General features: G+C 42.4%; 1 protein-coding gene across 2 annotated transcripts in view; it reads right to left on the bottom strand.

Annotated features, from left to right (window-relative positions):
* Window positions 1-4578: 4578 nt before the first annotated feature.
* Window positions 4579-24922, bottom strand: part of pde8a (phosphodiesterase 8A) — a 61000-nt gene continuing 40656 nt past the window's right edge. For both annotated transcript variants that reach the window (XM_079498024.1, XM_079498025.1), the window contains 14 exons: window positions 24195-24283; window positions 24044-24095; window positions 23894-23945; window positions 23664-23741; window positions 23396-23466; window positions 22577-22741; window positions 15355-15403; window positions 14199-14334; window positions 13620-13818; window positions 9433-9650; window positions 8698-8830; window positions 7233-7397; window positions 5758-5887; window positions 4579-5190 (listed from right to left, as the gene is read on the bottom strand). In XM_079498024.1, the coding sequence (XP_079354150.1) occupies window positions 5084-5190; window positions 5758-5887; window positions 7233-7397; window positions 8698-8830; window positions 9433-9650; window positions 13620-13818; window positions 14199-14334; window positions 15355-15403; window positions 22577-22741; window positions 23396-23466; window positions 23664-23741; window positions 23894-23945; window positions 24044-24095; window positions 24195-24283 (1644 nt within the window). In that variant the 3' untranslated portion in view covers window positions 4579-5083. The remainder of the gene's footprint in view (window positions 5191-5757; window positions 5888-7232; window positions 7398-8697; window positions 8831-9432; window positions 9651-13619; window positions 13819-14198; window positions 14335-15354; window positions 15404-22576; window positions 22742-23395; window positions 23467-23663; window positions 23742-23893; window positions 23946-24043; window positions 24096-24194; window positions 24284-24922) is intronic.

Here is a 24922-nt window from a genome sequence, read left to right as displayed (position 1 = left end):
GGTCATGACCGAAAGAATAAGGGCGCGCCGCGAATACAAGCGGACGAAATTAGTTTTCTCCGACGGGTGGCTGGCATCTCCCTTAGAGATAGGGTGAGAAGTTCAGTCACGCGGGAGAGACTCAGAGTAGAGCCGCTGCTCCTTCGCCTGGAAAGGAGCCAGCTTAGGTGGTTCGGGCATCTGGTTAGGATGCCTCTCGGCCGTCTCCCTAGGGAGGTCCTCGATGCACGTTCAACTAGGAGGAGACCAAGGCGCAGATGGAGGGATTACATCGACTCACTGGCCTTGGAACGTCTCGGGATCCCCCAGAAGGAAGTCACTAATGTTGCTCTGGAGAGGGAAGTCTGGAGCTCTCTGGTGGAGCTGTTGCCCCTGCGACCCGACTACGGATAAGCGGTTGAAGATGGACGGATGGATGGATGATTTGTTTTATATTTTCCAAAATAAGTTACATTGTGATGTACAATGTTTTCTAAGTACAAAGACAAATGGTGTAATGACATATGGCATAAACCTAAGTTGTGAACATGTTGGGCAGTATTATGCGTGTCTTAAGTACCAGGTCTAATGACTTCACTTAAGACCTGGAGGCGTGGTCAATGCTGTTTGGCCACTCAGAATAGCCAAATGGCATTGATCACGCCTCCAGGTCTTAAGTTAAGTAATAAGACCTGGTACTTAAGACACGCATAATACTGCCCATTGTCTCATAAAGGGCAGCTACACTGCAGAATCTTATGTGAAGTATAATTTAAACAAAAGACAACGATCCCTCTGTGCTCAAATACGGTCAGGAACATTGCCATTAGCACTGGAGACTGGCAGGTTTAATGCCACTCCAGAGGAAGAGAGATATAGGCCTACTGCTTGTTCTGTGATCTTGGTGAAATTGAAAATGAGATCCACTTTCTGTTTTACTTCTCTAAATATGATGACATAAGAGAAGTATTTGTTAACAAGATGTCTTCTATTTGTAGGGATTTCCTTGAGTTATATGACTATGAAAAAAATAGATATGTTTTGGTAAAGGAGTTTTTGTTGTGGCTGAATGGCCTTATATGTCAAGCTTGGGAGAGAAGACAGACCACTCTGAGCTGTAATTTAATGTATTATGAATATAATGTAAACATGCTGTAAATGTGAAATGGTGTCTTATAAACCCATGAGGGTTGGACACTTTGTGTGCAGGGCACGGAAATAAATAAATAATCAATCAATCAAAAACTGTTATTGTGCCTCTGTGTGTTGTTTACTATTGTTTGTTTTCTGATGAGATGTTCTGCATAGCAATTTGAAACGAAAGCTGTTTTTATGTGCTTTATAAATAAACTTGATTTGATTTGAAGATAGATAAGGTTGATAATGGATGAAGTGGTCCTTTAACTAAAATCTAGTTTTAGTTATAACATTAGTCTTATTAACTTACTATAATTATAGCTATTAAACCTTGGTCCCTCCACATGTGCCGGAATCCACAAGCGGCGTTTTACAAATAAACATATCACATCTACTGTACATGATGATGTAGGCCCTACATCATTGTAGGCCCATGGTAGTCTCTCGAGATAGACTGTTGACTCGAGGGCATTGTCTTTCCTTTTGTTTTGCCAATGGGTTCCCAGATTGGGCCCAGGGTGACAATAGGCTATGTACAGCAGCCATATCGGAAAGAAAATGGCCTTACTTCCTTTACAGCCATTCTAATCAGAGTGTTGATATTGTGTATTGGCTCACTGAAACACTCTGCTACACCAGTGGGTCTCTTGAGGGGGTTGAAGGGTTCCTCTTATTGGTGTGTTACTCTGATAGTGTACAAATGCAACTTAAGGGTCCATTTGCTTCCATTTGTACACTCTCCGAGTTATGGGGTTCTTGTGAAGCTGTGAAGCAAGTAAGGAAGAGGCCCAATTTCTTAAGTGGTCTCTAGTGGTTCTCAAAGTGGGGTACAGGGACCCCAGGGGTCATTGAGGGGGTTCCATGTGTCCCCAGTTAAATCATTGATAGTTAGGAACCAAATGGATCCTTACAGGTCTGTAACTCTAGAGTGTATAAATACATTCGTACACTATCAGACTTATAGGGGTCCAAACAGGGTGTTTTTAATTAAAAAGGTTTGAGAACCACTGCACTAGCCTACTTAGTGGCACTGATGGACAAGACAGTCAGAATAATGAAAGAGCAAAGATCAGAGGTGAGTGAGACTGGATCATGACTGCAAATTACAAACATGTAATTGACTTTATTTTATTTTCCATTGAATAAGTTCTAATTTTTCTTTTTTTTTTCTTTTCTGTGCCTTCAGTCCAAGAAGTGAATCAGAAGGAGCAAATCCCCTGATTGAGTGGACAATTCTGTCATAAGAGAGAAACAAAGACCCCCATGGTACAATACATCTTAACCACCAGTTGCTTACTTTTTATGGCAATTTATATACTGTTTAAATAGGAAATATTCTTAATAAGCAACATTCTTTACCATATATTAGTATCCTAATCTGAAATCAACCTTGGGTAAAAGGTGTTCTGTGCATAAGGATCTTGGACAAGTGCCAAAACAGAATGATGTTTGTCAAAATCAAAACAAATTGGCCTCTAGACTGGTTAAAGACAGTGATAGACAATTCTGTAATCCACATCTTTCTAAACCATTTAGTTCTCTGTATACATGACTAAAATGCCACTTCATGACTATCCACTTCACAGGTATTCAGATAGCTATAATGGTAAATTGCTGTAAATCCAGTGTAAAATTCATTGTCTATAAAAATATTGAGATTTACTTGAACATAACTTTTTTTTCTTCACTATGTAATAATAAAAACGCCAGGTGTCCGTTGCAGTTGCACAGTGGGATGTACTGTATAAATATTGTATAAAATAAGGCAGTCTTTTCAGTAGGATAAACCAGATACAAACATTTCTGGGAGAAAAACATCTTTCAAGTCCAAAATGTTTTCACATATTTCTGCTATTGTCAATCATCAAGCAGTTTACAGCATTAAACCAAGAATAAGGGATTGCCGCAATGTTACGCACGCACGCACGCACGCACGCACGCGCACACACACGCACGCACGCGCACACACACACACACACACACACGCACACACACCTCTGATGATCAACAAAAATCAGCTTATTCTCCAATGCAACATCCCATCCCTGGACAAATCACTGAGATTTAAGCCTAATTTATACTCCATAGTATGACGGTGTCGCATGCCAAAAATAAGTGATCTACAAGTTGCACCACGTTGTTAGCTTGTAGATCAGCTCTTTTTGGCTTGCGGCATCCTCACACAATGGAGTATAAATGAAGCTTCACACATTTCAAATATGGTATACAGTGCAATACATAGGTGTTCATTCAAACTGGTACTGTAGTATTTGATAAGAAAATAAAATGTTTATAATGTTAATGTTTCATATGAATAATAATATGTGTGGACAAGACTTTGAGAGTTATAGTACTATTCATCTTTAATCAGTTTTGGCTTTAATCTCTCTCATTTATTTTGTTCTCATGTATTCATCAACTAATCTATGTATCGTTAGCCTCATAGCATAATTGCCTAAGTCATATTTTTAAGGTTTTCAGTCAAGAAAAAAATGAAAAATTGACTTGAAGAAATCTTTTGACTTGGGTAAGTAAAAACTAATTTAGCCTAAGTCATGTTTATCTGCCTTTATTTATATCTGCTTACTCCACTCTCTCTCTGCTGATTCATCCTGCCTTGCTTATGTTCTCTGCCTATCAGAATGCTTGTTACAGGCTGGGGAACTGGGAATTGGCTTAATAATTATCAAATTGGGATATGAATGGGGAGAAAATGTTTTTTTTATTTTGGTCTGGGAGGGGCGTGGGGTGCTCAGCAACATAGTCTTTTCATTATTTGCCTGCCCAGAGACTTCTGTCATTGAAAATGTTCAATAAAAAGATTTTGAAAAGAAAGAATGCTTGTTACATTTAAAAACATTTCTGCCTATTAAAGTAAAAAAGCTGACTTAAAATCACTTTCTGCCAATCTGCCATAGTCATTTTGGAATGCAGCAAGCATTCTGGCTGAGGACATAGGCAATAAGGCACACCGAAGCAGCAGTTTTAAGATATGGAGTTAGGAAGAAATATCAATTTGGCCAAAGAACTATTACTAAGTAAGAATTACTTATGCAATTATGCTATGAGGCTAATGGTATGCATTTGTAGTATAGAAAATATTGAACATCTAAGACAAAATGTATATTTACCAAATAATCTGTAATTAGTTACCTAATGATCATGATGTTTTCAGTCTCTCACCAGTGGCCTAAGTACAATTCCACCCCCCCCCCCCCCCCCCCCCCCCACACACACACACACACACACACACCAAGAAAACTTCTTGACCCCCTCGTCTCTTATGACAGCCTCGTGTTACTACATATATTCCTAGCCAGGATTAGTGGACGTGTTTCTGAAGGACATACAAAAAATATATAGATTTAAAAAACAAAGCGGTGGAGTGTAGTTCTGTGGTTCTGCGGTGCGGCCTTAGGGGGCACAAGGGAGTATAGTCAGGTTTTGTAGTGGATAGAAGGATGGGATGGCGATCCAAGATTGTTTTTTTTTTCTTTTCTTTTTTTTATGCACGTTGGACATCTGGCTCATCGGACCAATGCCTCGATTCAATCAAAGACTTCTGTCTGGACAGCTTTGTGTTTCCCGGTCAATGTTCACCCCTCTGCAGGGGGGGGCTCTGATGACCGTCTCTCAGTTATGCCACTGTACCACATGCACTAGAAGTTCATAAGGATACTGTGTGTCCATTTGCCATCCATTTTTGTTTGTCTCAGTTCCCCTAGACAGGGCTAGAACTAGAAGCCAATGGAGTCAGCACAGCTGTCGCTCTTTGTCAGCATGTCCTTCTGTGGATCATTATGGACGGGCATGTGGACGCTTGGGCATGCTACAGAAAACAGGAGCGTGGACCCTTTTTGGCTGGACTGGCAGGGAAGAGCGAGACGACCCCAGCGGGGAGAAGAGAGGAGGGCCACTCCGGACGCCAGGAGCCCAGGATCCAGGGCTGAACCCACACACGTCGCATCTACTCTGGAGGAGGTCGCAGGCTGGTGAGTTTCCTCTCATCCAGGCCTTTCCAGTACTTAAAGTTATTGTCCAGATGCTGCATGAGGTTGGGCAGGTCAGCAAAAGCTAGACGCAACACACAGGAGAGGGGAGGCTCAGCGTTAGGTGGGAAACCAACATAATTACAATGTGTGTTACATGCAGTGGTGGCAAGTAACTAAGTACATTTACTCAAGTATTGTACTTAAGTACAGTTTTGAGTTAGTTTGATTTCAATTTTGGGATATTTTATTCTTGTACTCCACAACATCCCAGAGGCAAATATTGTACTTTTTACTCCATTACAACAGTTTTATTTAATAGTTACCTTTTCACATTTACATTACTATTACAAAACATATTTATATTATTATTATTTTATACTTTGGCAAATTGAAAAGAGCCTGAAAAGAGTTCTGAGCTTGAAAAACATTTTACAAAATTGGAAAGATTTGATTACATTTACTTTGGTACTTTAAATATATTTCGATGCCAACACTTTTGTACTTTTAGTCGAGCAACACTTTGACCATCTACTTGTACAAAGCATTATTCTATTGTGGAATTGCTACTTTTATTTAAAGACAAAAAATTAAGAGTAGACTACTTCTTCCACCAGTGATCAGATGTTGTAGCTGCAGCATCCAGTCTTACCATCCCACGCATCAAACATGTCTGTGATGAAGTAGTCTATGAAGGAGATCTGGGACTTGGGAATGCTACAGGTGTTTCTCTCAAACACAGGCATGACCACCGGTAGACCCTGACGCTTCTCCTCATCCGTCTGCACAGAAGACAGAGAACACACAGTCAAATCTTTCGCATTAATTGAACTCTATAAAGGGCCGCCAACAGTCTCCACGTCAAGCACTATCTATAACTATCTATATCAGTGGCTCTCTGACCTTTTAATTGCAAGGACCCCCATAACTCTGAGAGTGTACGAATGGAACCAAATGGACCCCTTATGGGTCCATACACTCAGGTCAGAGTTACAGACCTGTAAGCGTCCATTTTAGACCCCATCAAGGAAACCAGAGGGTTCCTGGACCCCACTTTGAGAACCAACGATCGATGTCTATATACTTAACCACTGTCGTTATTGTTGTTGTATGGACTCCACTTGAGTTAGTATGCCATTCACTTGAGTTAGAACCATTTTTTAAACAATATCTGTATAGTTATAGTGCTTGGTGTGGACAGTGCATTAAATGACCACGAAAAGAAAAATGGTTGCTAATTCCATTTGCAGTATATTCGGGTAGGTTTAATGCCACTCCTGAAGAAGAGAGATATTGCTTGTTCTGTGATCTTGATGAAATTGAAAACGAAGTTCACTTTTTGTTTTACTGTTCTAAATATGATGACATAAGGGATATTTTGGTTAATAAGATGTCTTATATCTGTGGGGATTTCCTAGATTTAAATGACTAGGTAAAAATGTTTTGCCAAAGGGACATTTGTTGTGGCCAATTTTATTTGTCAAGCTTGGGAAAGAAGACAGAGTACTGAGTTGTTGTTGTAATGTAATTAATTATGTAATGTAAACATGCTGTAAATGCAATTGTGAAATGGTGTCTTATAAACCCATGAGGGTTGGGCACATTGTGTGCAGGACACGAAAATAAATAAACAATCAATCAAAAATATTCCAGCAGCATCATGTTTTTCTTTTTTATACACACACACACACACACACACACACACACACACACACACACACACACACACACACACACACACACACACACACACACACACACACACACACACACACACACACACACACACACACACACACACACACACACACACACACACACACACACACACACACACAGGTATACAGTATACTGCATAGTACTGTGCATACTGTACATATTTTCAACAAGAAAGTAATGCACTCCAGGAATATTGATGAGGTTTTAATCACAGAGAACTGTGAACGAGGAACAAACTTCTGCAGTGCATATTTATTTTATATTTGATATTTATATGCGATATCTTCAACGCTGGATTGCTGAAATGTCATCAATAAGGAAAAGATACATTATGGAGTTGGAGTGTGAAACACATTATTTCCATCTTTTAATGTGGATTTTGAATGTATTTATCCCCGCCCCATTTACCTGTGCAAAGTATTCTTCTGAGATGCGTCCAGCCCAATCTATACAGATCTCCAGCTGCCTGCATGGATTGGAGATGTCCGCACACTTTATCAACATCCGCTTGACAAGTATCCTGTTCTCGGGGGTTTTCAGGACACCTTTGACGGATTCCTCATCATCGTTTCCCTGAAATCAAAGGTAAATGGTAAAATAAATGGTAAATGGTGCATTTATATAGCGCCTTTATCCAAGGCGCTTTACAGAGATTGTGCATTACATTCACCCATTCACACACACATTCATACACCGATGGCAACGGAAACCATGCAAGGCACCAACTAGCACATCGGGAGCAATTAGGGGTTCAGTGTCTTGCTCAAGGACACTTCGACAGTAACTCTGGGGGAACCCGGGTTTGAACTGGCAACCTTGCGGTTACGATCCAGGCACTCTACCCCTGAACCACCGCCTGCTGAAGGTAAACCATCAGCAGCATTGAATAATTTATAATGTAAACCTGCATTCTGTGGTTCTCAAATAAGAACCGCCAGATTAATATGGATTTGGCCACAAACTCCCCATCTGAAAATATGTTGTGATGAGGACCTCCATACAAAATTTGTGTTGCTAAAATGTTTAATCCATTTAGACCTGGTGCAACCGTGCAACCTATACGTCGTTATACTTCCGGGAGCTACCTCTGTGTCTCATTAGTTTTTCGCTATGATAGATAGATAGATAGATAGATATTTTTTTATTATAGCATGCTAACTTTCCAGGAATAGAAACCCTGCAGTTTAGTGTAGGTAGGGTCAAAGGCCCACTCTCATAGTATCAAAAAGTTATTCATTTATTAACTAATTAAGTGTTTCTAGCATTTAATCCTAATATCCAGGCCCTAACTGAACACCAAAATCCACATTCTGGGTAGAACATTAGCCAAACATAGCCGCCCAATACACAATCTCACAATGTGTCGATCGCGAGCTTGTAGATTGGGTATTTTTGGTGTAGAGTAGACGGAAAAGAGCGGTCCAAGCACAGAGCCAGAGCACTAGAGGACTTAAGTGGTTAAAAAAGCCAGACATCTTTTAAATGGCTGTGCCGAGCATTCCACACTGAGATGAGAAAGATTGTACCAACATGTAGAATTCTCTCCCCACACAGATGTCCATGCTCAGGCTATGACAGGTCCACCAATCCAGTTAAATCCTTCAGACCAATACTATTATTGCTTACTAAATACTGGATCAAGGATGTCTGTGTATTGCAGGAGGATATTATTTTGGGAATGCATAGTGTGTAACTGAATGCTGAATTTCTCTAAGGTACAAAGAACATATGATTCCTAGAGGTCGTAGAGGATAACCACTACTCTCAAAGTTGATATATATTACATTTAGATATTAAGGTGCTCCAAATTGTCAGAAATATACAGTGATGCAAGACATAATAATGGAAAGCACATATTTTATTCCCATCTCACCCCATTCTCCTCCAGAGCAGCCAGTGGCTTGTTGATGCTGTTGACAAATTTGTTGACATGTTCAAAGTGTTTGGTCATCTCAGTTGCTAGCACCATGTCAATGATGGCCTGGCGCAGGGTACGATATTCATTCCTAGAGAGATGGACAAACATTGGGTTGAGACGGAGGACATGGTGAAAAGAGGGAGAAGAGAAAGGAGAAAAGTGTGAGTGTAGTAAATGGTATGGAAGCCCGCGTGAACGGTTTCCGTCTTCGGACTGCAGTGACAGTGGCGATGAATGGATACATTGTTCACACTCTCCCTTCGAAGGGGACCAGCATTCTGCTTCGGGTGTAAATCAAATTACTACCCTGTCACTGTCAACGTACAAACAATCCCTCCCCCCCGCCCATCCAAGTATAACCATCTTATTCCATAGGACAGTGCATGGTTCTCAAAGTGGGGTCATGGTTCTTTGAGGGGGTTCCAAATGGACCCTCACAGGTCTATAACTCAGAGTATACAAGAGTTATGGGTCCTTGAAATTGAAAAGTTTGGGAACCAATGCCATGACACTTTTATTACAATTGTTGTAATTACACTGTATTACAACCAGAAATAACTTCAAATGCATAGCAAAATTAGATGTGTAATTTATTTAATGTATTGGGGTGACAGGTTTACGCCCAGGGAGCTGAATACAATCCTGATAATTATCATTAAATGAAGACACCTTTCCAGATGAAGTTCATACCGTTCCATGTTCTTGAAGATGTTGCACTTATCATCTCGCGTGGTGATCTGGAAGGCCAGCGCTGCATGATGGCTCTCTAACACGGCCGTGTCATTGTACAGAACAGCCAGCTCACTGCCTGCGTTGCACAGGAAGCTGTTGGTGCGGCCTGGATGGTCCACATCGTGGACAGTAGCAGCAATCAAGGCAGCCACCTCATCAATAGGGTCCAGACTTTGCTGTTAAGAGGAAATCATATATTTGAATGGGACAATGAAAAACACTAGTTGCGGGAGAGAGCAAAGGAGGTCAAATGAGCACATTCGCTGTGAACTACACAGAAAAAATCATCAGGTTAATTTAAGAGAGTTTACAAATGTAAAAAAAACCTTGGTTGCATTGCTCTTACTTGTACAGTCTCTGAACTACATCAACACTGAGAATTGTACTTGAGTCTGTATGGCTGTATGGCAATTTAAATACTGTTGTACTATCACTCAGGTACCGGTAGAGCCATTTGTTCTGGTGCAACTTTATTGCCTTCTGTGTAGATATGTAATTGCCTGTGTGTGGTGAAAATTTGCCTCATCAGCAAAATGTTACCCTTTTAATCTGGCCTGTTAAGGAAAAGAGTCCCAGGCTCTTTTTTGTGCCTAAGCCTTAGATGACCTAAACTCACTGTCCGCTGGCTAAGCCAATGAAAGATCATGTCTCTAAGGTCAGAAATAGCTAATTTTGTAATCAGCTTAGCCAGTGCACAGACTGAATCAGTCACCGAGCCACTGACACCCTTGGGCCAAAGCACCACTCTCTAACAACACGACATATGGTCGGACGGGACTCCTGGTACCATAGTGATAACATGGCCATGCTTTGACAGCAGCACATCCCAACATGCATACTGTCGATAAGTAGGCACGAGTGTTGGTAATCAGGACTAAAGCAGTATGAAGGAAAAACAACCTCTAACCACAACATTTTAGCAGAACGTCTTAGTGACAAAATCTGACTCCTTAACCCATTAAAATTGGGAAAGAATCTGTGACATTTTAGATTTTAACCATCATTTTATATTTAAAGGGATATTTTACTTTAAAAAAAAATTGGTCATTTTATCGTCTACTCAGGCTTATGTGAACACCACAGACGTTTTTAAGTTGCTCCATTCAGTATTTAGATATTGGATATTCATTTTAGCTACCCCGCCCCCTTCCTATACAAACCCATTATAACTTCAAACTCCATTTTTAACCATGATAGATTCATCAAAAACACCCGACCTTTTTTCTGTTGACTGATAATGTCCTTCTAATAATGTGGGGGGCCGTGCTTTTTCATTTACTATTTTCCTTTATTTTTAATAATTCTTTTTGATTTTGTGAGTGGTGCTGGAGGAGGTTCTTTTACAAAAGAATGATTAAACATGTCTCTGTGAAGCCACAGAGACGTGGCGTATTTATAGTAAGATATCTTTGAATATATATATATATATATATATATATATATATATATATATAGAGCGGTGACGAAAATGGAGCCCATAGTGTTGCACTGTTGCCTGCTAATTCTAATGTGGAGTGTGCATGAGAGATGGAGAGAGAGAGAGAGAGAGAGAGTGTTGTCTGCTAATTCCCCCACACAATTAAGGTCCCTGCACACAGAGCGCGTTCTTCTGATTTTTAGCAGCGTTTCTCCATCGGTTTTCCGAAAAACTCGTCCAGTGTGCAACCACCTTAACTCTGTCATTTCTCGACCGTTTCGGAACGCGGGGTGGCTCGCCGGAACCGGGCCGGCACCCTGGCCGCATTCCTGTGGGTCTGGGACTGGAAGTTCCCGGGACCCCCACACGGAGTTGCACCACTCAGTTCACACGGGTGTGATTTTAACTCAAATCATTGTTCTGGGGGTCCCTAGAACAAAATAATTTGAGATGTTGGTCTGCGGCCAAATACATATAATTTTGTCGTTCCTTGACATGAAAAAGTTTGAGAACCACTGGCATAGAAAGGCAAGTTTTTCAGAAAACTGTTGGGATTTAAAATACATTTTTAAATCAGCCTCAGTTCTTAATAGCAATTCAACACAGCATAAACCTCAATGAGTTTTCCTGATGTGATAACCTGTCAGAATCAGCTTTTGTTGCGTTCGTTTATGTGCTAAAATAGACTTTGAGAGCTGTTTCCCTGTTACAATGGAAGTCAATGAGACATTATTTATATTTCTTAATTTACTATAAAACTGCACAACGGAGCGAAATAATTCATGGAATGGACTAGTTTGCTCATAACAAGGTAAGAAAACAAGCCAAAAGTGGTCTTATCCTTTAAGGCAGGGGTGCCCAAAAGATAGATCGTGATCTACAGTACCAGTAGATCACGCTGTGCAGGTAGACCAGCGTCTACCCACCATATTTTTGGTGGGTAGATCTGGTTGAGCTGGTCATTTTGAAAGTAGCTCTCAAGTCTAAAAATCACACCCGTGTGAACTGAGTGGTGTAAGTGTCTTATATAGACTGATCAGCTGTGGTCTGACGTAATGTCTGACGTAATGAAATCACACCCGTGTGAACTGGGTGACCATAGCAACCATGCTAATTTTTTGGTACGAACAGACAGACAGACAAACTAACAAAGCCAGTTGTAGGAGTGGTTTACACCACTCAAAAAGTGGGGGCACCCCTGCTTTAAGGCCTCTTACAGGACAATTCATTACACTCTCACAGAGTTGAATTAACACTTGAATATCACTGCCAGATTCCTGGGCGGTGTTTACACACAGACATGATAAAGCTGTGTAGATTCACATCTAATCATGAATTTCTAGCACTCTCCCTATTTCTATTGCTCTTCCACAAATCCAACATGTATGGAAAATTATTGGACTGTGTAATTGAGTTAATAATCCATTACTGCATCATCGACCATTAGTGGCCGCTGCAATGACCGGGACAAAATAAAGTGATGTGAGCGTTTTGACAAGATTCTGTGTCAATGATATGGTTGTCAGAAAAAGGAAGAAGCGTACACCAGTGTTGCAGAGGTGCCGACCAAACCACAGTGACAAAATCAAACAAATCGCACAACTCGTAGCGGTGAGTGATATGGCTGCAAAATAATGCATCCCTAAAATGTGTGCAAACTGCAAACCTACAGAAACTCATTCATTGTGTCAATAGGCTCTATGCACATACGCCGTTTTCAAAATAACCCTTCCTACTTCTGGGCCTCTTCAGACTTCCTTCACAGGTGTTACCGCTGTTAAGGCTCTGTTCCATTCTGGTCAAACAGAGTCAGTGCTGCTATTGTGCATGTTGGCTCACTGGAAACACAGGTGTGTAACATACTCAGAGTTACAGGGGTCCTTGGAATTAAAACGTTTTGAGAACCACTGTACACTAAATGGAATAGAGCCTTAATTAGTATCATGGGTAACACCCGTGAAGGAAGTTGGAAGAGGCCCAGAAGTAGCATGGAGCCTAATAGGTACTGGCTTCACAAGCCTTACGTACTGTAAGGCTGATCTTGGACTGTAAGCACACCTAAACTATACCCAGGCCAGTAATGGTTAATCCCAGAGCTGATTGGGGCACCTTGGTGGCTCAGCCTGTATAAGAACACTGACCACATCACGGCAACATGCCTGCTTCCATTCTTGGCATGTTATCCCCTCCTCTAACTTCCCGTCTCCGTCCACTGTCCCATTCAAATAAATCAGCAAAAACGGAAAAAAACTTTATTTTATTTTTTTAAGGTTGAAGGTTGAGACAGAAAACAGCCCCAAACCTTTTTTTTGTTTTTCTTTCTTTTTTTTCCCAACCATGAACAGGTCGATTTTTAAAAAGGGTACCCCTGTAGAACATGTATGTATAAAATTCCAAGACCCAAAGGGGTGGGTGTTTATTGTTTAACCACCATCTCTATTTCTACCACCATCTATTTTACTGGGTCGTTCACACTTGCAGTGTTTTGATGGCTTGTTAATTAACAACCGTCACTGATTGACTATTTTAAGAATTTAAATTTGTATGACCCTCCATTGGACTCAAAGTAAAATTAGCTGACCTTCCATTGGACTGAGATTAGATAGGCATCCCCTATTTTCCTCCAGGGACCCCCTTCTGTAAATTTAGACTAGTCCCCTATCAGTATTTGTTTTATTATTTCCATTAATTTTTTTGTCGTTTTCAAATTGGTGCACATTTTTTTTACCTTCACCCTTTCCTTGCCAAGGAAGTATGCAGTGGCATGCAGGACATCGGCTGCATGAGAAGAGTTGTGGTAGGAGTTACCGGAGTGGTAGTTGGCTTCAACCACTTGTAGCCAGGCGCGCAACGTGCCCTCAGGACAGTTCAGGAACTCACACACCCCAAAGCGAGAGAAGATCGTCAGACCCAAGAAGGTCAAAGGCCTGAGGGGTCAAAGGTCATGGGAGTTGATTATAACCCAGGGATGTGCCATTCATCGGAAATATATAAAAAAACCATATTTAGAATCAATAACAGGCTTTTGCTCATGTAATAGTAGTAGTAAATAATTAAGAAGCAGGTTTTATTTATGTTTTAATGAATCAACATGAAAATAAATAAATAGATTTTTTTATAATCAACTAAATCTTATTAAAAACTAAAAGGTAGGGAAGGTGATTTTCTTTGGTTAAAATAAATTATAGTAAGTACTCATTGCTATAGACTTGTTGAGCGTTTGTTCAGCAACAGGATGTCTCTCCAGCTCTTTATTAAAAACGTGATATAACTACAGATCGTAGATGAGGTGAGATTGTCACCTCACCTTTTCATGGTAGCACCCTCCAAGTTGAAGATGTCAAAGTCCCAAGACTCCTCATTCTCCATGGCCTGGGCTATACGAGGCGGGATGTCAATTAGAGACAGCGGAGTGGCCAGGTGACTGGCGGCGTGGTGCGGCTCTGTGGGGAACATAGGCAGAAAAAGAAGAATGAGAGTGAGTGTGTGTGTGTGTGTGTGTGTGTGTGTGTGTGTGTGTGTGTGTGTGTGTGTGTGTGTGTGTGTGTGTGTGTGTGTACCAAAACAGTCGCCTCAAAACACAGTCGCCTCGGGTGTACAGCCGACGTAACTGTTCTGCCTGATATTCCTAAACGTAACGTCAGTAAACTATGCCAAAATGGTCAACCCTAACTTTATTCCTAACCTTAACCTCAGTAAAACAGTGCCAACAGTAAACACCTAACCCTAGTCCTAGACTTAAAGTGCAAGACCACTTTGATAGAAGTTTGGGTTGTGTAGTTACCTTGCCATGATGTAACTCCAAATGTGGACAAGAAATAAAAAATAATCGCTCCAGTGATTAGAAATTGATCATTAAAAATATGCTCCTCATTGACTTAAATTGTACGCTGAAACAGCTCTCAAAGTCATTCTTTTAGTATACAAACAAAGTTGATGTGTGCAATTCGAAACAGGCTCCCGTAAATAAAGTTACGTACAATGTAAGTCAATGAGGAGCATATTTTGAATTACCCATTTTCTAATCACTGGAGAAATTATTTATTTATTGTCCACATTTGGAGTTACATCATGGCAAATAAACTACACAACCAAAGTGTTCTTCCCCTTTAACCCCAGTAAAACTATGCCTAAGTTATTTCTAACCTTATTCTCAGCAAAACAAATACAATGTCAATATGTCATTGTAAAAGAATACAAGAACCGCCCCAACGAGCAGCCTGCGTCAGTTCGGCGGAAAGAAATGAGGGTGAGCTTGTTTTAAGGCGAGCATTCCGGTTACTGTGTGTGTGTGTGTTTGAGTGTGTGTGTGTGTGTGTGTGTGTGTGTGTGTGTGTGTGTGTGTGTGTGTGTGTGTGTGTGTGTGTGTGTGTGTGTGTGTGTGTGTGTGTGTGTGTGTAATGGAATTACTCAAGGAAGACCATCTGCAGACCATCACCAGCAGAGTTCTTTTGTATACTTACGCTTTGTGGCAAAGATGTACTCATTTCCTGACAATCTGCGTAGGCCATCCTGCAACAAGAAAGCAAATGAAAGAGTGTGACAAAAGGAAGTGGATGCAAAGGTTACCACTCGGCTCTGGCAACAGGATTAGCAATAGAAACACTGCTGTCAATCAACTTCCAGGAACTCAGAAAACAAAATGACTATAAGCCACACATAATTATGCTTTCAACTGTGGGATTGAAATTTTACTCGAATACATATTTGACGTTAAGTGGACAGAGGGTGGATAGCAGGCATGTGCATGACGTATAATATACGTCATGCACATGCCTGCTATCCATCATATTATGATTATAACAAGTGTCTGCCTTTACGGATACATGAACTAGGCAGCACCTTTACAAGACCTTAAAGGGAAACTTCACCCTTTTTGCAAACAAATATGTTTATGACGTTTAGAAGATTTAGCACTTTCCTGGGGGTCTTTCTGTGTGTATTCTTCTTGGACAAATATAAAAAGATACTCCTATGGAATGGCTATATTAATTAATAGTTAGAGAAATTCGAGGTTTCAACAACAAAGTAGTAGTAGTAGTTGTTGTGAATTAGCAAACTGGACATTTGGACTGAATGTTTCCTTCATCCTCATGTTGGGCTTCTGTTTTCGCCAAAGTTTTTATTTGTGTTGTTTCCACAGCCGTCTGCCTTGACTTCTGTGTGCGCTGACTGCGGCGGGCACGGTGTGGGCTAGCCCCGCCCTCCCCTCACTGTTGCGAAACTGGGTAGTAAAAACGGGGATGCGTCATGGACACTGGGTTCACTTACTTCCTGGACTACATGTTGTCTCAGTAAGACAGCCCTCCCCCTATCCACAAGGAGGAGCAGTGCACCAAAGCATTATGGGAATTGTAGTCCAGGTCAGGAAGGCAGTGAGCCCAGTGTCGATGACATCAGAGACACTGGGTTTACTGTTAAAATCTAAAATACTGTATCTAAAACCACATATTACACACATAAAGACCCCCAGGAAAGTGTTCTAAATCTTCTAAATGTCATTAACATATATGTTTTTGCAAAAAGGGTGAAGTGTCCCTTTAATTCACGGACATCCATGCATGCAAAAGTTCTGAACTCAGTAAAATCTGTACTTGATTTTCCGATAAACTGCCATTACAATTTGGTAAAACAGAATCCATTGCTGATGATAAAGTAATCTCAAGCAAAGAAGAGGTTACGCATTTGGGCTATATTCTTGACAACAAACGACAGATGAAAGTATGACATCAAAGGTGATCAAAAAAGTAAATCAAAGAACAAGATTTTTGGGGAGAATTTCCTCTTTTGTCAACAAAGGTTCTCTCAGGATTCTTGCCGGGGCCCTTATTCAATGCCACTTTGACTATGCTTGCACCTCTTGGTTCTCCAACATCCCAATGTCACTAAAGACTACGCTTCAGACAAAACAAACTGATCGGACTACTTCTCGGCCTGAGGCCCATGACCCACAAATTTCCAACTATTGCAACACAGTAGAAAACACCAGTCTTAACTTAACTCAGTGTGTACTCCTGCAGTAAAATAAACACTATGGCTTTTATTACTGTGTCAACCTCATTTTTAATTAACATCTAATTTATAACCTGCTCTAGCTTGGCGAAATTACAGGGAGGACATTTGTTTCCACTGATTTTCTGAAATATATGGCAGGGATTTATATGCCATTATTTTCTGTTGCTCTGATACCACGCCCACATTAACAATAAGTCTTGCAGCCTAGAAGACTCTTTGATTTCCACATGTTCAAACTACAGCAAAGCAGTGCAGCCCTGGATAAAGCTTTTGTCCCCACAAAATATCCGCAACACAAACATTAAATGCCATTGACAATGAAGGGGACATTTACGTGACCTTGTCCCCACACGTCTCATATTTGCCATTGACAATGAAAGGAGAAATTAGGTCAAATGTCCGCCAAATATGACGTAAATGTTAAATTGGCCAGTATGAGATGATGCATGATGATGTACGATCATAACAGCGCCCCTCACTTCACACGGGTGTGATTTTTTTATTTTCAAAAATAGCAGATATACAAGCTCACTCACTGAGAGCTTGTACATCTGCTATTTTTGAACATAATTGAAAAATCTTGAAAGTGTGAGAACTACTGATTTAGAAGGCATTTGTAGAATCGGCCTCCAATCTTAATGGGCTAATATTATTTTTTGTTTTAGTATTTGGCCTTCTCTTCCTCCCCAAAAGAAAATATATGTGTAAATCTATATAAAAAAGGCCAATGTCAGCCAATAACCATACTAAAGCTACATAAGGGTGTAGTTTGAGCAGTAGTCTTACAGAGTGAAGTGTTTCCTTGACGAGTGAGAAAGGAAGAGGAGACTGGCTCATCTTTGACCCAAGCATTGTCTCACGGTGGCGCTGCCTCTGTACACACTGGCTATTTTAAGACGTTCTCCCCTAGAAAGATGACAGCTCCACTCAAAAAAAGGAGAAAAAAAGCTCTGTGTTCGAACATTCAACGCCCCCACACCCCTCAGTCAAATATTGAGTGTTACTGTCTACCACAGCAGAGTCAAATAGAAACTAGAGACCTAGAGAATAAACGATTAACCGAGCACATGGATATGTTTCTCTGAGAATAATTGCACAGTATGGAGCAAGAAAAATAACCTGCACCAAGACAACATTGTATGGCTCTCAAGTTCTGCTTCAGAGAGAGAGAGAGAGAGATAGAGAGAGAGAGAGAGAGAGAAGGGGTTTTGGGGGGAACTGCTTTCCTCTCCAGCCTACAGGAGCACAAAGGACAATCTAACACTTCCTCTGGGGTTCTTGCCAAGACTGCCAACTTGGCAGTCTTTCTAGTTCTCTACCTCACCATGGTTAATCAGTCTCTGTCTCTCCCTCTACTTCTCTGTGTGTCTCCCGCTCTCCGTTTCATTCTGCAAACAAAGTCCACACACCCAAATATTGAAGTCTGCATGCGTACGGGCAAACATTCCTGACCCTGCTGCCTTCATCTCACATGACACAATCACATGACCTCGCAGGCTTTGATATGGACTGCTGGATAATGGGACAGATGTAGCTGGTGGCTGTTCATGTTTATGATAGCATGCATCTTAGTAGACGGTGGTGTGGTTGCCAAGGGACATGCAGCCTTTCTGAACACCAGGACTTGAGAGCTTTTCGCCATTGAGTAAATGCGTCAGTCTTATCTGCTTGACCACAAAGGGAGATTTGTAGGTCGACATTATATAGCCCACAGGGCCGCAGTAGTATTAAAGGACCACTTCACCACTTTTCAACCTACCTTCATATACCTAATTGGTCCTCACTGATGTTCATGATAAAATGCCACAATTGTTTTTCTACTCTGTCTGTGTCTCATAAGAGGGCTGTGGGCAGTTCAGAAACCTCTCCACCAGTGACATCATCGATGGGGAAACCAAGCTAATAGAAACTGCAGGCTTTCAAATGGAGTTGGTACAACATATGTTCAGGAGGAAGACTACGCTTTCAAGATAAGATCGTTGGTTACTTCCGCCACCTATTCCATAGGTATAGAGCTCAATCAACTTCACCACAGTTACAGTTAACTCCACCATTTACCTGCCATGGTAACTGATCTCAGCTCCACCCTCGCCTTTAGCTCAAAGGCTAAGGGCATCAGGCGTTGTGCCTCGCTCCGCCTCAAGTTTCCTCAGGACAACGGTGGAAACCTGGCAGGAACCGGGTTTCCACCGGGTTTCCACCATTGCTCCGTTCGGTAGAACCCTAAACAAGGGCCAATTGTATGCGCTGTTGGTCCAATGCTCCTCACCAGCAGCACCACCGGCGACAACAACAACGTTGCGGATGGATGACGTCACTCGGGGTCCTTCCCGCGGCAGCCAGGAGAGAGGAACGTTTCCACCTACTGGGGCGCCCTGGATGTCGAGCTGTACTGCTGGCTCTTCGCCGGCAGGACTGCTCTCGCTTGCATCATCTGCGGCTGCCCCTCACACCCCACCACCGAGTGTGTTCTCTCAGCCGCAAAACCGACACCCAAACCCGCCGCATCCGCCTCAGCCCCCGCTCTCATGAACATGCCTCACTCCCAGCCAGCCCCAAACAGGCAGTCAAAAAATAACCGTCCCACCGGTCCAACCATTTACCCCTCTACCTCCCAGGCCCTGGACAAGCAAGGCAGGAAAATAATGCTTATAGGTTCCCGCATGCTCTGTAATAACTGACATAAATGACAAAGGGTGCCTATTCCAATTCATGTAAAATGCTCCACGTTTGCTGGAGCTGCGGCGGAGGGCACAACCGGTCTAGCTGCCCTCACAACCCCACCAAACCAGCCAACGGTCTCAACAACGGTTTTTCACCAGTCCTTTTCTCACTCCCCGATCAATCTCATTCCTGCAATAACCTCCAGTCCGCTCTAGCAGAAAACCGACATTGTCACTACTCTACTCGAGGAAGAGGTTAAGCAACGCTTCATGATAGGGCCATTCGATCCCCCCCCACCCCATTTCCCTCATGCCGCATAAGCCCAATAGGAGTGGCGACCAGGAAATAATCATTGACCTATCCGCCCCACACGGTTCATCCATCCCCAGCATTAACAATCTCATCCCCAGCGCCGACTATTCACTCCACTACTCAACCGTAAACCATGCCATCTCCCTGATCCGACTCGCCGGGCGCGGTGCCTGGCTGTCAAAGCCGACATCACGTCAGCCCCACGTCCTCCCACTCCACCCAGACTCTTGGCACCTTTTCGGCGTGCACTGGAACGACAAATACTATTTTGCCGTCAGATTAACCTTCGGGTGCAAAAGCAGCCCCAAATTATTCGACAACCTGTCAGAAATACTCTGTTGGATTGGATTCTCCTTAACAACGACCATATCCCCCACCTAGTCCACCTTCTGGACGATTTTCTCACGGTCGACCCGCTCATCTTCACTGCTTCATAGGCTTCTGCGTGGCGCAGGGGAAAAGGTCCTGCCCCCCACTGCAGAGACTTGGGGTCCTATCTTATACCTACACTGAACAGTACTAGTAGTAAGTACCATTGCCAGTATACAACTGACACAATTGTCATTGTCACTTTGTATAATTTACCAAATGTACTTGGCTCACCCAAATTGAACACTTACGTTCAACATGATAGATGACATTTCTGAGAGACTCAGTCAACTTGACATAATATACATTGCATTAGTTTTCTTTGCCACCAGCCTGAGCAGAATCTACTCCAACTTGGAGAAAACACACCATGACCAATTCAAAGAGCACCTTGCATTGTGTCCCGAAAAACGCAATTTAACTAACATAATCGGAGCTGGAACATCACAATTTGCGACCTTTGACATGCGATCTGTGACATAGATTGTCTAAATAGGGCCCTAGGCCAGGGGTCTTCAACCTTTTCCCTGTACATGGCCATTTTCGGCACATCCCCTCTGATCCCAATGCTTATCAAGAACACAGTCTCATTTATCAATTTATCAACAGGTGGTTTAATTGTGCTATACTGTGCGAATTTGTTTTTGTGCTTAACAATATAGATGTGTTGAAATGAACAATAAACTCATTTTATGCTTTTATAACAGTTTGCTATGCTCAATGTATTCTGCATTTAAAGAAACATGGGGCATAGTGAATAAACACAGGAGAATCAAATGTGGTAATTGAATGAATTTAAATATTAGAACTTTGTGGGAATACATAAATAATAAATAAATATATCTTAAAATAAATCAATGAGCTCATTACATCTTCCCCTTTCTCACTGTCTCACTCTATCCATGGAGTTCAGAGGCAGTGTTGGCTAGGGTCTCACAGCGGACGCATGCTCCAAATAACTACACTTTGCACATATACTGATTTGCAGACTAGCGCCGGAAGAGGTCTGACTCAATATATGTAACAATTTTGCCAGGACAGATCTACAAGTCAACATATCATATATGTTTTTTCCTCATGCATGCTTCTACCAGCCCCTCCCCTTTTTAGTAATCTGATCTTACTGCTGAGACACTACCAAGCACTCACTGGCAGTGTTGGGAAGTAAGGCAGTACAAGTAACGTGTTACTGTAACACCATAATGTTCGGCGGTAACTCGCACTGTAACACATTATCTTTTAATTCAGTAACTCAGTCACCGTTACTATATGGTGTGTTACTCCGTTAGTTTGTTATTTTTCATGTAGTCTCGGCTAGAGAGAGACAGACTTCTGGGAGAGAGGGAGGAGAAATGGAAGAAGAGGGAGGAGGAAGGACCGAGGGAGAGACTGAGTGTGCATGGTGGCGTGCGGCGGAGACGATGCACGCGCTGTGGAGACGCTGCACGCGCTGTGGAGACGCTGCATGCGCTGTGGAGACGCTGCATGCGCTGTGGAGACGCTGCATGCGCTGTGGAGACGCTGCACGCGCTGTGGAGACGCTGCACGCGCTGTAGAGACGCTGCACACGCTGTAGAGACGCTGCACACGCTGTGGAGATGCTGCACGCGCTGTGGGTGTGTTTGTGTTTGCTAACAAGACTGTCATTGGGGTGGCGGAGCCCACATCCTGTTTCTCCAAATGGATATATTCTTTCAAAAGTTGTGTGCAGACCCAGACACATCCAACGGCAGTCCACCTCCTCCCCTGGCGTGGCAAAACTTTTGTGTGTGCGTGATTGTTTGTGTCGGTCTCGCAACTCCCGCAGCAAGCGTGTGTGGTGATGCGTGTGCGACGTGTGCGTGTGTGTGTGTGTGTAATAATCAAGCCTATTAATTCATTGTCTGGTTTTGGTCTTACTTTGTGTATAAATCCTGACTCAATGTGTGTGTGTGTGTGTGTGTGTGTGTGTGTGTGTGTGTGTGTGTGTGCGTGCGTGAACGGATATATTCGTCATTTCAATCCAAGGTGCAGACCGTCATTGACGTATGCAGTTCGTCATTTTGTGTTTTCAGTGTTGATGATAGAGGGTGCTCTTCCACAACAATCCAGCCGGTCTAGTATAATGTTATAGGATTTGTAAAAAAAAAAGAAAAAAATATTTTCCTCTGCTTTCTGTTCCCAGACAGTGTTTTTGATGAAAAGTAGAGACTTTCTTTTGAGATATTTGGTGTTTACATCATCACAGAACAAAATATTCCGTGGGATTAGTAAAATGCTCAAAAACGCTGGCAAGGGCTGCAGTAGGCTATGCAGAAACTCTGGCCTGCCTTATCGGAGTCTTACCATCATCAACCCCCCTACGAGATCATTCGTGTGGGGGTCCTCATCCTTGGTGCCAAGCTGTGGGGAGTATAGCTCAGTGGTCCTCAGGATCTCCAGCACCCGATCCAAGGCCTCTGCCACAGGCATGGGACTGCTTTCCTGAGCTGCGTTGATGATGTTAATCACCTGGAATAGCAGAGGGAGAGATTCTGTTCAGACGGGGAACAACTACCCAATGCAATGACCCAAGTTATAGGATCTATCCATGGATGCCCACTGATGACTGATTGACCCTGGGCAGAATTACGTTTACTGTGCAGTTATGCACCCCCTAATGAGAACTCTCCCACTTCGCACACACGCGATGCACACATGCAGACCCAGAAAGACACACACACGCGACCAGGCGTTCCATTAATAGCTTTATTCTGGAGAGGGATATGTCTACAGGGAGCGACAGCACAGTCAAATGATACAGCATAGGAACTGCAGTGTGACCATCCCTGGGGACTTTCTCCATGTCTGACAAGCTGGGCCACAGCCTAAAGAACTCTCCTGAACAGCAGACCATTCTGCTCCCGCAAAGTTTCCCATCCCATCTATATAATTTGGCCTTTTATCTGTACATTATATACGTTGCCCCAAGACTTATATACAATAATCATTCATTGAGTTTTATGAGCCAGGTCATGGGATGGAAGTGCCAATGCAAACTAATAATCATATGACAGAGGCTAGGAGAGAGAGAGAGAGAGAGAGAGAGCGAGAGAGCGAGCGAGCGAGCGAGCGAGAGAGAGCGTGAGAGAGAGCACGAGAGAGAGAGAGCGAGAGGAACCAAACCTTGGTGATGGGGGCTTCTATGGTCATAGAGTGGATTCTGGCCATGGAGGAGTGCCTTCGCTGAGAGCTCCCTGGCATGAGGGACAAACAAATAAATCACCTGTAGGACTACTATGATGACAGTCTGGATGTTCAACAACATAATCAGGAGGGTGTGCACTGTACACAATCAATCAACACTCTTGGTATCACAGGGGATGTGAAAGGTTTCACAAGCTGTCAGTGGAGACCGAAAGTTTCCATCAATTTCCCCCTCTCTCTCTCTCACCATCGCTCCCTCGGGACGTTGTAGATCTGACGTCAAGGGATCCTTTCCTTCTATCCTTGTGTCTACTGGATTGGATGTCTGTGGAAAGGAGCACACACGCACGCGCACACGCACACAGTGATTATTTCACTTCAGCGATGCTTGCGGAAAGCACACCCTCTTGTGTAATATAGATTCCTTTAAAGTTCATGCAGAAAACATTCAGATGAAGGAAGGAGTACAGATCCTACCTGTCTGAGACTCTGCTTGCACAGAATGCACACGTTCACTGGACTTATCAGTCTGTACAGATCGTGGGAAAAACACATATTTGGGTCAGAAAATGTAATTAATCAATGCATCCGATTTGTAAAAACAGTAAAGATGTTCACCCCAGTTACCTTATTATTATCATTTAAAGGCCTGTTGATAGACACATAGTGTCTGATTTTTCTGTGAACGACAAAATAAACATAGTCAAGTCAGTTACTGCAAGGATGACTGATACTGGGTGGTTGAACATGGCATGTGCTTAAACACATGGGGACTTACCCTCCCTGTCCAAACACAGGAGTGATCTTCACATTTTGTTGAACGCTGTCTCCATTCTTCTTTTTGGCATAATAAATCCCCTGCCACTCCTGCAACACACCAAGACGTCAGTGTAATAATAATGAAGTTCATTTCTCTATGAGCACCTTTCATGACATGAAATGCAAGGTGCTTTAAGAGCAAGAAAAAGTACAGATAATAAAATAAAAACGAAAAGCGAAAACATAAAACATTAAAATAATAGCAAAGAAATGCAGTGAATCAGGCAAAACAGTGAGGAGATGAATAACAACACAGAGATTTAAAAATCAACTAAACGTAAGAGTGAAGAAATAAGTCTTAAGCTGCTTTAAAGCCATCTAAAGAGCTTACATGAGATGAGACATGCTGTAGTTGAGGATAAATATTTTATATTGAAAAGAAAACCATTCGAAAGAAATGACATATCAAACAGATCATTTGTTATATGTGAGGGTTAGTGATGGTGAGGGTTGGAACTGTAACTGTGTGTTTCAGAGACCACAGAATCGCTTTAAAGGGGGGGGGGGGGGGGGGGGGGGGACACTCTTGGCGCCCAGTGCGCTTGTTTCATGTCCATCCCACCCATGGACTGTAAAAGATCTTTCCTGCTGTTGGGCTGTCTGGAGGTAACCTTTGCACCCTCTGTAGTAACATCACAGCACAGCCAGCAGCCACTGATCTTCTGCACATGAAATGGAGCTGCCCTC

The sequence above is a fragment of the Electrona antarctica genome (assembly GCF_951216825.1).
Source record: "Electrona antarctica genome assembly, chromosome: 3".
Lineage (NCBI taxonomy): Eukaryota > Metazoa > Chordata > Actinopteri > Myctophiformes > Myctophidae > Electrona > Electrona antarctica.
This window is presented reverse-complemented; position numbering and strand designations above follow the sequence as displayed.